Source organism: Nerophis lumbriciformis, linkage group LG15 (genome assembly GCF_033978685.3).
Source record: "Nerophis lumbriciformis linkage group LG15, RoL_Nlum_v2.1, whole genome shotgun sequence".
Taxonomy (NCBI): domain Eukaryota; kingdom Metazoa; phylum Chordata; class Actinopteri; order Syngnathiformes; family Syngnathidae; genus Nerophis; species Nerophis lumbriciformis.
In genome coordinates this window covers 6,740,001-6,756,643 of record NC_084562.2, presented here as the reverse complement: position 1 = coordinate 6,756,643, position 16,643 = coordinate 6,740,001, and the positions used below count along the sequence as shown (strand labels likewise).

Below are 16,643 nucleotides of genomic sequence, written 5' to 3'. Positions count from 1 at the left end.
CCATATCGCGATACACAATATATATGTGGATATTTTGCCTTAGCCTTGAATGAACACTTGATGCATATAATCACAGCAGTATGATGATTCTATGTGTCTACATTAAAACATTCTTCTTCATACTGCATTAATATATGCTACTTTTAAACTTTCATGCAGAGAGGGAAATCACAACTACAAAAAATCACAATTTTTTTCATACGGTGTTGATCTGGAAATGTTTGCCTCAGCATTTTGATGGTGTGGGCGTGTGGCACCGAATGGAGATAAGCGTCTCGACAGACGTTACGATATTTGAACAATGATGACGAAAACTGTTTTCTCTGTCGTGTCCGTGTGTCGAAAATTGTTATGCGCTTATTTTTTTATTTGATTTTGTGCGTGGCATAGATTTGCCGTGCGCTAGCATCACAGCAAACGTTAGCCATGCTGCTACCTCTCTGCTCGGGGAGGACGTATACGTATGTGACGTATGACGTGACAGTATGTGACGTGTGTAAGAAGGTGCGCTTGCTGTCTGTGAGAGGGAGACACAGGAAAGAGTGAGAAGAGCCTGTCGTGTAATGTCCGCAGCTAAAAGCAACTGCGTGAGAATCCATAGACCTGTGGATGTGTTGAAGGTGTGCTGGAAAATGCGGAACGGAAATTAGGGAGCAGCAGAAAAGTGGAATGTATTATTTAAATCGGTGCGTTGGAAAACACGGACCAGAGTTTTTTTAAAAACTGGATCTGGATCGGCATTTTCCCATGCCTTGCCGATACGCGTTTTTTGGGAAATTTCGGCGGCCGATCCGAACCAAATATCGGATCGGGACATCCCTAGTTAACACTAACAACATCCACAAAGCAAACTATAACCTGCTACCCAAGAATGTACAACAATTCTTCTCAACTAAAGAGGAGAAATATAACCTGAGAGAAAAATCTAACTTAAACATTTGTATGCATGTACAACACTGACCTTTAGCATATCAGTATGTGAAATTAAAGTATGGAATGGGTTAAGCAAATAAATCAAACAATGTAGATTCAGTTTAAGAGGCTATTCCAACTACAAGTGTCTACAAAGTACAAGAAGAAGAATTGTGACAAATGTATTGAACTTAAAATATAACATTATTAGCTCATTAAGTGAATCATAACTGACTTAACTGTTGTATTTAGAAATCTTTGATTTAAAGTATGTTACAAATTGAGAACAAAAAGTGAACATATGTGTCAATATTTGCTATTAAGTGGTTATAGGGGTATGATTAAATGAGCTTTGCTTCTTTCTTCTGCTTTTAGGGCACTTTGTAGAGAGAAATGGAAAATATGTGATGTATCATATTGAAACTGTATACATGTTCGAAATAAACTTCAACCAACAAACATTGGTCTTGGCAAGGCTTGCTGTTGACCATTTAATTTTGTAACTCACTCAAGAAGTGTAACACACCAAAACATGCTATTGTTGTATTAGTCTGTGTGTGTTTGTCATTACCTGGCAAGTCCCCAGTGGTGTGGTAATAAGGTCTATAGTCCTGGATGAGTGGAGGTACAGGAGGCATGTAGCTGGTGTCCACGGCTGGCATGCTGGGAGCACGACTCACCGGGGAGGCCTGGTGGTGCAGGTTCAACACACTGAGGGAGAAAAACTTTACTTATCATCACTTTAAAGACACACGTCTTTCTCTTTTCTGTGCGTTCTAAATTGTTAAAAAAAACTGCAAGCAAGAGCCATTGGAGATTTTTGGATGCTTTTTAGACGACTTTATTGGCGAAATAGATCTTATGTCCATTACCGGCATTGTTAGCAGTTTTTTACTATTTAGAATGCACAAAAAAATATGTTATGTTGTTTCACATAAGGATTGTAAATAATAGGCAAAATTCCAAAAAAGTGCAGTTCCCCTTAATGTAACTTGTTGATAAGCATGTTTGCAACAAAACATAACGCACCATATCAATTAATTATTTATTCACACGAGAAAGTCTTTAGTAAGCATTCTGCCTGTATTGACTGAATGGCATAAAGAATATAAGATACAAATATTTCTAACTCAGCTGCCTCTTTGCTAACTGTGTGGCAAGTCATGCACAAAGTAAATGCCTATCCATGCATTCAAGTGAAAATCTCACAAATCATTAAGCGCCTCGAATCAATGCATCAATTCCTGAGTGAGCAGCACATCGCGTAATATCTTGACAATATGGGCTGACAAAATCACAACATTTGCTAAGTGTCTGACCCTTTGTTGAGGACGGGCGGTGACGCTGGGGACATGGGGGGACAGGCTCGTTTGGCTGGAGGAGGCTGTGGCGACAGAGTATCCCGTCCTTCGTCTTCTGAGGAGCTGTCTAATGTCAAGTCTATGACGGTCATTTTCTTGCTGTTACTGCTGTAGCTGTGGTTAGCTGACAAGTAGCTCTGCTGATCGGAGCTCACAGATGTCTGACTCGGCCCTGCACAGCAACATTGAAAGACTGGTTTGTGAGTGTGTTTATTCTTTAAGCAGAAAGCATACAACAATAAAAGTGAATACCACGCAAACAGATTAATTCAATGCTGAGCTGTGTTTGTCTTTGAAATCCCCATTGCTCCACCAAAACTGTGATGTAAAGATTGAATATTTAGTAGGGATGTCCCGATCCGATATTGATATCGGAAATCAGTCCGATATTAGCCAAAAAAGTGAATATCGGATTTTATCGGACTGAATCTAAAAACTCCGATATAAGCGCTCCGATATAAGCTGTCCATTTACCGCTGCAGCACGTCTATAATAGGTGACTCTGGTTTGATCACACTCCAACACAGTACTCCTGTGTTGGCATTGCCGCCACCTATGCCCCTTAATTAACGTTGGTGCCGGCCGCGGAAGAAGAGCGTCTCTGATCCAGCATGCACAGCCCACGTGATCACAACAACGACAACGCGTGTGCTTGCAGCAAAGTGTACCGTAGTGATGTCGGCTGTGTGGAAGTATTTTAACCTAAACTCGGACAAAGACGTTGCCGCTAAAATCAACATTTGTCAGGCGCAAGTGTCCTGTGGAGGGACAGAACCAGGAAGGTTCAATACCAGCAACCTCATCGCACATTTGAAAAAACACCACAAAAAAGAACATAAGGATTTTCGCGAGATTTTTCAGGGTCTTCTAATTTATTTTTAATTTATTCTATTCAATTGTATAATTATGTTGGTATTAGTGGTTATTTTGCACTTTAAATATAACATCCATCCATCCATCCATTTTCTACCGCTTATTCCCTTTGGGGTCGCGGGGGGCGCTGGAGACATTTTGTTTTTATTGGATTTTTTGAGGTAATACTCTTATGTTGAAGGTTAAAATTTATGTAACCAATTGGTTAATAATAAATGGGTCAGTTTTTCCTATACCTACTCTTGCTGACTATTGTTTTCTGTTTTAACACTACAACATTAGTAACAGTAACATCACTTTATCAAGCCTTTTCTAACATTCCACACAACAAAATAAGGAATAAATATATGTATGATTCATGCCTATATCGTATCGTATTGATATCGGTATCGGCCAATACTCAAGGCTACAATATCGGTATCGTATCGGAAGTGAAAAAGTTGTATCGGGACATCCCTAATATTTAGTGCACATAACCTCTTTTCTCAATTACTTTATTATTCGCTCTCCTTACTTATTAACCCCCAACCTCATTCAATCCTCAAGATATTTTATCTTACCATTTAGGCTGGTTAACGAGGCAGAGGAGACTTCTTGCACTTCCTTTTTTGCCCTCATGGGGGACCAGTTTCCATCTTCCTTGAACTGGATCTCATCACAATCCATACAGTTGTTCAGGATCTCCACAAAAAGCCTGAAAGAGCAGTGAGAATCACATCACCCAACAATGAAACAAAATGTGTAACCCTTTCACATTATAATGAATCCTATTTACACACGCATATTGAAATGGAAACAAAGTGGGCTCATTGTCTTGGTGTAGGGTTTAAACAAAACATATCAATGGAAGGAGGGCTATGCCATCATGGGTAAGGAATGGATGCAACTATTATATACGATATGATAGACCGGTTTTAATATTAACCGTGATTAAAAACCTCCCTGTTTAATTGCAAAGGCTCCACTACACTGTGTGCATCAGTCCTCCTCACTCACTATATACGGGTGTTATGCTGCTACCTTGTTTCCTGCACGGAACGAAAACAAACCTTTACCAACGGTGCACGCACAAAAACTGTATGCGCCTATTGAGAGACACGCTGGTATGTTACATTACCTTAAAAATGGCAGCAGGACAAAGCAGTCATCTTCTCCCACACCCCAAAACAGCAAAACAGTACCCGTTTTGGGTACTTGAAAAAGGTAACAATAGCTTAGCATTGAGTTATTTGAGTGTAAACAAACAGGTACTCCTCAAGGGCTTCATTCGGTGACTATTTAAAGCATATCGATTCTTTCTGCCGGTGTTAAATAAACTATAGGCATTGTAAGCTCTTATAGCAAGTGTAAAACACTAACATAACATTGCATTCCAGTTATTATTAACACAGCATAAAAATTAGGGGTGTAACGATTAATCGATGCATCAATCGATCGATTTTTATTCCTAAATTTCACGTCCATCGATCTGTGCTCGGCAAGTTGCCTTACGAAAGATCGGTATCGATCCAAGATAGTGTTAAAAATAAATCCATACATTTTATCGATACTACAAAAATGAAAACATTTTATTTAAGACCGGCAAACTTTATATAAAGTTTAGCACTTTTAATAATAAGGATGTTAAAGGCAAGTCTATTTTGCCCGTCTGTGAATACATCAAAACAAAAATGGTGGAGAGGTAAGGTGGCTGAGAAAGGTCACAACAAACGCCACAAGACAATATTATTAATTACAACATAAAAACTTTCAGCTACAGCACGATTGCAAAAGCCACAACAAATACTAACGATACAACACAATAACTTTCAGCCGCAACACAACTTTAAACCACAAAAGACGCGACCGACAGCGGAGCAAGTTACGGCGACACGCCAACTTTTGGAACACCACAACATAGTTAAAGTTAAAGTTAAAGTACCAATGATTGTCACACACACACTAGGTGTGGCGAGATTATTCTCTGCATTTGACCCATCACCCTTGATCACCCCCTGGGAGGTGAGGGGAGCAGTGGGCAGCAGTGGTGGCCGCGCCCGGGAATCATTTTGGTGATTTAACCCCCAATTCCAACCCTTGATGCTGAGTGCCAAGCAGGGAGGTAATGGGTCCCATTTTTATAGTCTTTGGTATGACTCGGCCGGGGTTTGAACTCACAACCTTCCGATCTCAGGGCGGACACTCTAACCACTAGGCCACTGAGTAAACCAAGGAGAAATAATTTGATAAGAAACAAATGAATACAAGAGATGAATGAAGGAGGCTATGGAAATTAGGAAGCGAGGGGCCAACACCATCGATAGGGATGAGGGGGCATACATGCCTCTGCACACCTGGGACGCTGTCCTGCATCGGCCAAGACAAGGCGGAAAACGTTATTGCCTGGTCGGGGAACTTTATTTAGCAGGTAAATCTACTGTTAAAGTGTTGGTTACTGTACTTTTATTATTGAAAATTGCGTAAATGTTGAAAATGTGAGCAGAAAAGGCTTCCTCTTGTTCATTCAACCTATAGTGTTGGTTACACTTGATTCAAATAAGATGTAAATGCATTGGCCATTACTGTAAATTCTGGACTATAAGTCGCTCATTTTTTCTTAGATTTTGAATCTTGTGGCTTATAAGACGCAGCGGCTAATTTTTGGTTTGTTTTTGCTGATGCTTATAATGTTTTGTGTTTCACAGTTTGTGTTCAACCCAAGCAGAGGACTGCAATGGTGTGTTATTGTTTGTGCTATGGTGCCATCTTTTGGACGGGTTCGCTCACTGCAGGTATTGCGGGTTGAAAATGTACTTCCTGTTTTGATGCCGTAAACCGGAAATAAGCATCCATAGTGTTTTTACTCGAAATGATTCTTCATTTAAGCAATGTTTGCAAGTTTCACAGTTTAACTGAAATATATCTGACTAATTAAACCGTCCCATGTGTAATATTTGTAGTTTTCATGCATATTTGTACGTGCTATCATAATATATTGTGTAATGAAGCTAGCGTCGTTAGCATTAGCTAGTATGCTAACACGTTTACGAGTGTCTGTCTTAGTATTATTAAATCACAATGGCATTCTTTTTGTATTGTTTCAGTTTCACAAATCCCTTAATAAATTGGCCAAAACATCACCGTGGACTTATTGAGTCTGTTTAGCTGATTGGAGAGCTAGCTTCCATAGCTAGTGGGTTCATGACGATGACTTCTGTTTTGTTTGATCAGCCATTTAACTGTCGTGTTACACATCTCGTTTGGAAACAATTAAGGTATGTAAATAAACATTTACAAAATATTTCTGTGTAAATAACTTTTTCCATAACGTATATATCTACGGCTTATAGTCCGGTGCGGCTAATATATGGGAAAATATTTTTTTTATCCTTTAAAGATTTTGTGGGTGCGGCTTATATCCCGGTGTGCTCTATAGTCCGGAAAATATTTCATTTATACCTAGTTCCCTTACAAGAAATAACATGAATATAGAAAACTTCAACTGCAGTGTCCATTGTCTACTATTTATTTCACAGTCACATTGGTTGAATTATTTGCTAACAAGTAACTGAATCGATTTCAAATCACTGAAACGTTTTGGACTGAATCATTAAAAAAAAAAAAATACAAAAAAGAGATTGTTCCTGAATCGTATCGGCAACCACAAATATCGAATCGTTGTTAAAACAAATTGTTACACCCTTAAGTAAAATAAATTACAAATACAAAAATAGGCATGGATGACAGTTGATGACAATGCAACTTGAGTTTATAACCCACATGGGTAACATGTTCCCCTTAGGGATTAAGAAAGATTATTACAATTTGTGTTTATATTTATTATTTTGTATTGTTATTAAAAACGTTATTGATCTATGTTATTTCCAAAAGTAATAAATAAAACATCAAACTCTAATTAATATGCAATTTTATGATTTTTTTGTTTAAAATTAATTGATTCATAGTTATTGTGATGTAGGGGAAACCATGATTATTACTCAGACTATAATCTTACAGTCAAAATGTATAATCGTTGCATCCCTAATCATGGGTTTATTGGCAAATCCGGAGCACCATTAACCAGTAATCGTGCTAACTTCCACAGATCAGAGTTGTGTATAAAATATGTAAGGTTACCCAATGCAGGAGCACAGGGCATAAGAGCTGGCGACTACGACAGTTATAGCAAATGAGATATAAATACAATAAAACAATGGATTCTTCTTCATTATATCTGAATAGATGTAAAGCAGGGGTGTTCGAAGTAAGACCCAAGTGCCATTTGCGGCCTACAGTGAATTTTTAACGGCCCGTGGCACATTCAATTTAGACTCTAAAGCAGTTTTTTTCTTTGAAGCTGTCTCAAAAAAATAATAATAAATCAAGACCAATGTTGCTATGAATTATTGACCCATTTAAGGCTCCAATTACTTCACATCCCAAAATTCTAAAGATAAATATTGCATATTTTGTTTTTGCCATCCATCCATCCATCCATCCATTTTCTACTGCTTGTCCCTTTCGGGGACGCGTGGGGTGCTGGAGCCTAGCTCAGCTGCATTCGGTCAGAAACCGGGGTACACCCTGGACAAGTCGCCACCTCATATAAAACAACATTGTATTTGACATAAGGACATAAAACAAACAAACAAACAAACAAACAAACAAACAAAAATTCAAACTTACAATCGACGGATGGATCTGAAATTGATCTAGAGATTTAAGCGTTGAAAGTAAAAAAAATATATATAAAAAAATTGTGTGACTTATTTTTAACATCCCAATTTTAGTGGGATTTAAAAAAAAACTATCGTTGTTCAAAAAATAACAATGAATCAAAATCAATGTTGTCCTATTTAAGGCTCCAATTATTTCACATCAAATAATCCACTCAGAAATTTTTTTGGGGGGGAAATATTGCACATTTTGTTTTTTTGCCATAAAAACTGGGTTTTGACAAAAAGGGCATAAAACAAAACAAAACAAAACAAATAAACAAACAAAAATGTATATTGACAGGTAGGCCTGATGTTGATCTAGTAATTCAAGCGTTGAATAAAAAAAATATGACCCTTCTGGAAACAAACTTGAGGGGAGCCCTAAAGATAAAAAAATAAAATAAATCTACATATTGTATTGGTTTTGAAAATAAAAAATATGAAACTGGCTCCCAAATGCTTGTTTTTTCAGTGTGCGGCCCTCAGTGGAAAATGTTTGGACACCCCTGATGTAAAGTATAAAATATGGGTATGACAAAAATAACATGGATAAACATGTCGGAAAGCAAAGGAGCAGATCATTATTGCTGTTTGTTGTGAAATGAGGACTTCTAAGAGAATCCAACCACTGAAGTGTTTACAAATGAACTAGATGGTTTATGTGAAATAATCTGTGCATAGTTTTACTACAGGATGTGATGGTGGGGTTGGATTATTTACCCGTCGATGATAAGATGTTCATAGGGGGCCTTCTTGTCACAGACAGGACACACCCAGGTGGGCTTCTTCTCGTTCATTTGGATGTACAGTGTGGCGTCAAAGCACTGCAGGTGAGAGCATGTCAGCGCCCGGCATGGAATCATCAGCCGCATCTTTCCAAGCTGCGCAGTGGTGCATAAATATGTAGTCAGGCAATAAAGAGGACACTCCCACAGCAGGGCCCGTAGCAAGTATACGGGTGGCATACATGTCATGAACACGAGCATATGGAAAAGGTGCACCTTGAGAGTTGGGAAAATGTCTTAGAATCTTAAAGGGCTCTTATCCTACAATTGCAACTTTTCAGACGTACGTATATGTTTAACATGTTGTACTCTTGTTTTACATGATGTAAAAGTACCATATGATGAGGTTGGTTAAATTATCCCTGCTTTCATTTGTATGCGTGCCACTCCTAAATCTTGTGTTCGATCAGATATGAGAATTTTAGGGGATCTCAAGTCAAAACTTTAGGAAGTCCATACTGTATATGGAAACTTGCTAAGTGCCCAGCAGTAACCCACAGCCGCTGTTTAATACATTTACTACCCTTTCTCTTTAAAATGGCAGCCAAAGAGTTGTTTTTTTGCATGTAAGAATTGTGTATTTAAACAGGAGTAAATTAACAGAAAAAAATGTTTGATTTACCTGGGAGCTAAAAGGGGAATTGCATTTTTTTAAATATTTTGTCTATCATTCACAATCCCTATGTGAGACAAGAACAAACATGTTTTCTTTTTTATGCAATCTAACTCAATCGCTATAAAGAGTCAGCTAACAATTGAGCTAATGGGGATTTGATCTTTTCTGCGTATAAAGCGCTCGAAAAACATCAAAAAACCTTCATCAACGTTTCAGTTACACGCTGTATGTATATATGTAATGGTTTACAGGCACATTCATAATAATATGTAATACTTACATATTTTGCTCATTTTAAGCATATGGCAGTGCATCACAATGTTCCCAATTTCCTTCAACAACAACTACTACTAATCATGGCAGACTTCAAGAGAGCCAACAACAACTTTGGAACAAATGATGATCCAGAACCTTACATTTTTGTGCCTGAATATACAGATGATGATCTACAAGTTTTAGAAGCTGTGTGATAAACAGATCCAGCAAGTAGCACTATTGCTGAGTACTAAACGTGAAACACAAACTATAAACATAATAAAACAATCACCTACTGTAAAATGTCTTCTCTCACTTGGATGCCGACTGATGAGATGTTTATATTTACATTAACTCAGAGGCGATGCAGCAGCTCACCGGCTCAGTATATCAATAGTTGCATGAGCTAATTACCTCTTTATGATCAAGGCGTCGCTAAAAATAGTTCCTCTACGTTAGCACTTATAATAACAATATCAGGTCACGACAGGTAAATGGCGGTTTTTGGATGTTTTTAGAAGGCTCTATGAGCGCAATAGATGACTTCGATTACCTTCATTGTTAGCTGACACTTACTAGCGTTTATTCACGAGTTAGAATGCATTAAAAATGTATATATATGGGATCTTGTCTTACAGAGGGATCGAGAATGCTAGGAAAAATTCCACAAAAAAGCAGTTCCCCTTTAAATTTCACTGCTCTTCTGCTCTCGCCAGTTTACAATTAACAGTTCGATGGCAGAATCTCCAATATTCAGCAAACATTGTCCAATATCAAATTTTTTATTGATTGCTGATAACTGTTAGCATTATCATCGGTTGGGGGTTGAACCTCGACCAATTTCAACGGAGTAGGAGTAGTTGGGGGAGGTGGCTGCAGAACATAGATTTACCGGTACCCAGTTCACAACATGAAATTTAGTATTCTATTTAAAATAACAGCGTAATCTTCAGACTATAAGCCGCAACTTTTTTTTTTCCTACACTTTGAACCCTGGGCTTTATACAATGCTGCGGCTAATTTGTGAATTGTTCCGGGTTCCCAAGCTACTAATAAGTGTGTCACATCAAACCAATAAAATTTCCGGATGGGTCATGGTATACCAATGAAACTGTTCACATTAAAATATTATGATTTTTTTTCTACATTTAAAACACTTCCTTATGGTTTACATAACATGAAATTGGTCAAAATTTTGCATAGATTATGCTTTACAGACTGTTTTCAAGTTTGCTTTCTGACTGTCTTTCTTCAGGATACGCCGTTTTGTGGGCGGTCCTATTTATGTGCCTTTACTTAGTCTGTGTTTTCTCCCCGCCAGCCACGTCGTCGTTTTTAGCGCTTCTATATCAAGTCTACTGACAGATATAAGTTCGAACTGCACACAACTTTCTATTGGAAACGGCAACAGCAATGGATGCATGTGCATGTACGAGACAGGCTGCCCCACAACGAAAGGATAGAGAAAAATAAGAGACTTATTGACTACAGCATTAAACTCATGGCGGACGCGCGCAAAGCTTTTCGGGTTAAAGATAACCATATATGGAGATATCCGCTGACGTAACCAATGGGAAAAACGTCACAAATTGGGCACATTCCAAACGACTCATTTCGAGAAAGTATGAAGGAAGGCAAGATTGTTTTATAAACATCTCTGTAATGCCTCCATGGTATTATTTAAAATTGTTGGGACTTATGCAAGTCCCAAATACACAAAACAGGTACCAATAGGTATGAAAGTTGGTTTGCGTAACAGGTCCCCTTTAAATCAAATGCAGTTACACAACTATTTAATCTGCCATTCAACGTGTTATGCACTCACCCTCATCACGTAGAAAAGACATGACAAAATGCACACAAAGCCATAGACCAGGGGTGTCAAACCTACGGCCAGTGGACGGGTTTAATCTGGCCCACCCCCTGCAAGATGAGTTTGCTAAGTATAACAATGAGCTGCAATTTTTTTAATGAAATAAACTGCTGTACTTAATGTGTCCACGAGATGTCGCAATAGCAATTCAAGTCTAACTCAAGTCACACATCACACTGTTTAAGATGAAGTGTCAGCTGACTTTAAGCACCCTCTGGATTGGCTGCCACTGTTTCAATCGGCGCAAGTGCAAGCAATTAGCTGTTGTGGCTGGCAGCAGACTAATGCTGTGGCGACACACAATACCAAGTTATTTCATTGTAAATTATCCACTCAACGGATAAAATAACAAAACGGTAAGATGCAAAGACTTAAGTCAACTTGACCATCATCTTTGTAGTTAAGAGTCTCGTGCAGCGCTCACAATTTGTTGACAGCACGATGTGCACACTGAAATCCATTGTAAAAAAATGTGTGCTTCTACATCTGTTGTTTGTTATATTTTATTTTATGCTTAAATCTACCATGTTCACACATTGGTTAAGTTTGTAGTTATGTTACCTTTAATTAAGCTATTATGGTGTCATTTTTTTGACAATTTTGTTTTTGATTATGTTATATTTGTAATATTTAAATTATGATAAATGAATGTATTGTGGCAGCTGTGGATTTCACCATTGTAGCAGTTTGAGGAAACACTCGGTTGCTTTTCCAAACACGTCTTTAATGCTGAACTGCCAACGTGAAAATGCTGAACAGGAAGTGTTTAAAGTGGAATGGCTTTGTAAAAACACTGAGACAACGTCTATGTTCATTGTGTTCTTCAAGGTATTTTTGAAACTGCACCAATTTTTTTACCTCATAATTTTCAACTAACTTGAAGTTGTTTTGCCAACAGGATTAGTTGTAACATATAATTTTTAAGAACGTCCTTGTTCTATTTTTGCCCAAAGTAAAACAAAACAAAAAACATTTTGAAGTTGTCTTTATTTTTTAAATTATTATGTCATGATTTTATCAGTCCAGCCCGCGTGGGAATAGATTTTCCTCCATGCGGCCACTGAGCTAAAATGAGTTTGACACCCCTGCCATAGACGATTGAATTGGAAATCCACCCCCACTAATGGGTCCCGAACGTCCAGACCGCCACACGCCGAAGAAAACAACTTCAGCGGTTTCAGTGCATAGGAGCACGAAGACTGTGCTCAATGACCTCTTGCGACTTATAGATTTGTGCGGCCTATATGTGTACAAAATAATATTTGTCCAAAAATCTGGTGGGTGCGGTTTATAATTAGGTGTGCTATAAAGCCCGAAAATGACGGTACTGGAGTCTCCCACAAGGATCCAATATCACTTTAAAAGTCTCTGAAATGAGAAGGATTGGGCTCTTTTGCTGTATTAAAATGAAAGCTATGTGCTTACCGGACACAGCAATGACACACGGAGGCTAGTTGTGGCTATTTCACTGTCTGGGTCTGCTGTTAGCTTCTCCTTGACTGGCGGGAAAAGGAAAAGAAACAAACACACAGATGAGGTAGAGAAAAATAAATGCATGTTTGCAGTTTAATTTCTTGTAAGTCATTTTATTGCTTTAGACACATCAAGGCTGATGTTAGTGCAAACTAGAGACTGTCATTGTTCACAAACCCCTTCTAATTACCGATCACAATGTTATACAGATACATATTTGCTGCTTCATAATTTTTTGCAAAACAGCGAATGAAGCCTTTAGTTGTAATTGACAAATAACTACACGTATTAATTGGGTAATTATACACCAAGTCTTTTCACTGGTGGCCGGCCAAAGCTTTTCATCCGGCCCGTCAGACATCGCCCATATAGGTTTGATGAAACCATTAAAACTAGGGTTGATCATGTATACAGCACTCCTGCCACTCCACAGGGGGCAACACTGAAGCATATGTGTCACAGTGAAGCAGCAGTGGGATGAGTAGAAGAAGACTACTCATTAAACCCTAGAAAAAAATTCCAAATGATTTGCAAAAATTTGACTTTTAACAACGACTGGACAACAAAGTATGAATGGGTTACCCCGAGCAACTGCTCGAGTCATTGTTTTCTGGTGGACCATTTAAGCGGCGGACACATTGATCCAGACAAGCAAGCAATAATAGTAGAAATCCCAAAACTTGGTCAAACATTTGTGAGTAGACATAATTTGTGCATAAATATATTTAGTCTGTTTTGTATTGAAATTGATGATTTTGTGATGTCTTTTGTATTCGTGGTCTTGTTATTTTTTGTCTGGGAGTAATGATCAATCCTTGTTTAATACATGTAGTGCTGAATTTGACCAGTAGAGGGCGACAACGCTTATAGTAATGTCACATACAATGTTTGGTGTGTGTGAATGTTGTGAAATTTCTATATGTGTAAACATTTGTCGTTTGGGTGAATATATTAATACTAAACCTATTTTATTTATGTAAAATTCACAATGAGCAATATTCATGTAAAATACACAATGTAAGGTATCATTTTGTTCTGTTTATTATATGTTTATATTTACAGTCTTGCAAATGTAAATGAAGGAAGATGTGTAAAGAAATAAAACCAAGGAAGGAAAATAATTAAAAAGAAGGAACCTAAATCCTCAACAATTTTTATTTTATTGACAGTGCAGTGTGAAAGCCGATGTGTTTACTTTGCATTTAAGTAAACGCAGTCTCAAAGAAATATAACCTGCAGAAGCATTCACATTTCGATGTCTGGCCCCTGAGTCCTTGGACTCCTGAAACTGCGGCCCTTTTCATTATGTAGTTGAATAGCCCTGTTATACACCTTACAGATGTTGAAAAGTACAGTTTGACCCAGACGTCAATAACAAAAATTAAATGGTAAATGGGTTATACTTGTATAGCGCTTTTCTAAAAAGAGGCTGAAAGAATTCTTACTGAGTGCTCTGGAGTGGTCTGGATTCCGTATGCCTTTGGCCCGTAGCCTCTGCAAAAGCACTGTGGACGACTGCTGCTTCACCAAATAAACTGCCATGGAGTAATTCTGTGGATATAGAAACCCATAGAGCCACATTTAGCGTTTTTCAATGGACCAATGACTCTCTATATGAAGGACAAGGCAGGCAACATGCTATAGTACAAAGTGTGCATCCTTGTCTGAGGCTAATATAGGCTCTACAGAGTGTGAAACAACACACTTTTATGAGGACAGTGTGAGGGACGACACTGCCATCTTTCGTGTTTCTGTGGAACTACAACAACTTTTGACTACCTCTTTGAGGAATAGACTGAACATATTATCTGTCCGCAGCAGGTCTTGAAGTAGAACCTTTGGTCCTTAAAAGCAAAGCTATTGCTGCTCTAAGAATAATTCCCCAATAGTCCCATATTATAGATGAATCCTGAACAGGCACACAACAAGGCTCAGAAAGCATTTATTCCCAGTGAAATTATATATATATATATATATATATATATATATATATATATATATATATATATATATATATATATATATATATATATGTGTGTGTGTGTGTGTGGGGGGGGAGAGAGAGAGAGAGAGAGAGAGAGAGAGAGAGAGAGAGAGAGAGAGAGAGAGAGAGAGAGAGAGAGAGAATCAAAAGCGCAAGAGAGTTTGGACTCTTACCCTTCCAATCTCAGCGGTCCAGGACACCACAATGGTATTAGGGACTGTGGTGGACAGTCTGACCAGTGAGGTAATGTTGATGGGCCGGCTGGGCCGCTTAGGCTCAACACCGTTTTTGGTTGGAGGAAGATAACCCTGTAAAGTTACATGATAAAAGGGTGTAGACATGTATTTAAAAACATTGAAACGTAAGAGACAGGACAGGAAAAACCTGGAAATTGGTATTGGCCCTCTTTAGATTGAGATTGTTACTGTCAGTTCTTCAGTACTTAAAGCTGCCTAAACTTCAAAAGACTGAGAGGATCAGACGCTCAATCAACTAAACTCCACAAGATTTCCTTGAGTTTATGTCACGCCTCAGTTTAGTTAGTTTTCATAACCTTAGATAGCATGAAATTAACAGTCAGTCAAAAAAATGTTTTCAAAGTTCCAACAGTATTTCCATCCAACAGAAAAACTTAGCAAACACATGATTATGTACCAGTGCTCTCTCTGGTCGTCTCGAGTTACAGTCATTCTGGTTATGTCTTTTTCTACTACAGTAAATGTACCGTCGCTCTCTGCACAACAAACTCCTTCATATCATGCTTTAGTCACATGGGTATCAAACACGACATTAGTATCAGGGTTATTAAATCAGTTATCCATCAGTCATATTCGTAACAAAGTTGAACATATGTATACATTAGGGATGTCATATTGAATACATTTCAGATTAATCCCCATTTTTAAATTAATTAATCATATTTAATTACTTTTTGCGACCATGTATGAATTATGACTATCTTTACCGTATTTTCCGAACAGGATACAATTCTATATGTTTAATATACAGTGGTACCTCGGTATACGAGTGCCCTATCTTAGGAGTTTTCAAACCACGAGCTGTCTCTCGTCTAATTAGTATGCTTTAGTTAGCAAAAATTCAGGTTACGAGTTGGCGTAGCAAATGTTACAGAGATCCCCCCAAATTCCCAAATAATTCTGTCTTAACTGCTAGCAATAGCTTATAGCTAGAGATCAACATAACCATAGGAAATAATTTTCTTTGTTCAACCATTGGAACATTGAAAGTGAGCGTGAAGGACATTGCTCAGAAGAAGAAGCACATGATGTTCACTAAATTAAAGAAATAAACAACAACATTAAAAACATGATTAGCCGTGTTGATGCCTTGAAACATACAGCAATGCTAGTTTGCAATATACTGAAGTAAAAACTGCAGCCAAGGACATCAAAATAATATCTAAACGGCAGACATGTATCCATGAAATGATGGAGAAGCTGCTGATAGTGTGTTTGACGGAGAAGCACCTCCATGGAGATAACGTAAAGGCCCACTCTCCAAAGTAAATGCTGTACATTATTATTCCATTACTTCATAAGACTATTGTAGTTGTTGGTAGTACATTATACTGCATTGATTTTATACAATATTTCTTATCTAAATGTTATGTTTTCTTTTTTAGTAAGCATTACGTAAGTTCAAATGATAGTATTTTGGGGGTGCAGGCATCGATTACATTAATTTTAATTCATTTCAATGGGCGATGCTGTTTCGCAATACAGGTTTTTCGAGGTACTGGCTGCATCACAGAACAAATACAACTCGTATCCCGAGGTACCAAAAAGTACTGCATG

At 37.9% G+C, this 16,643-nt stretch overlaps 1 protein-coding gene across 2 annotated transcripts in view; it reads right to left on the bottom strand.

Moving 5' to 3' along the window:
• LOC133615977 (E3 SUMO-protein ligase PIAS1-like) overlaps positions 1-16,643 on the bottom strand; it is a 96,888-nt gene that overhangs the window by 6,323 nt on the left and 73,922 nt on the right. For both annotated transcript variants that reach the window (XM_061974924.1, XM_072914770.1), the window contains exons 5-11: positions 15,003-15,137; positions 14,291-14,396; positions 12,798-12,871; positions 8,564-8,724; positions 3,707-3,840; positions 2,232-2,445; positions 1,484-1,623 (exon numbers count right to left, since the gene is read on the bottom strand). In XM_061974924.1, coding sequence (XP_061830908.1) covers positions 1,484-1,623; positions 2,232-2,445; positions 3,707-3,840; positions 8,564-8,724; positions 12,798-12,871; positions 14,291-14,396; positions 15,003-15,137 — 964 coding nt within the window. The remainder of the gene's footprint in view (positions 1-1,483; positions 1,624-2,231; positions 2,446-3,706; positions 3,841-8,563; positions 8,725-12,797; positions 12,872-14,290; positions 14,397-15,002; positions 15,138-16,643) is intronic.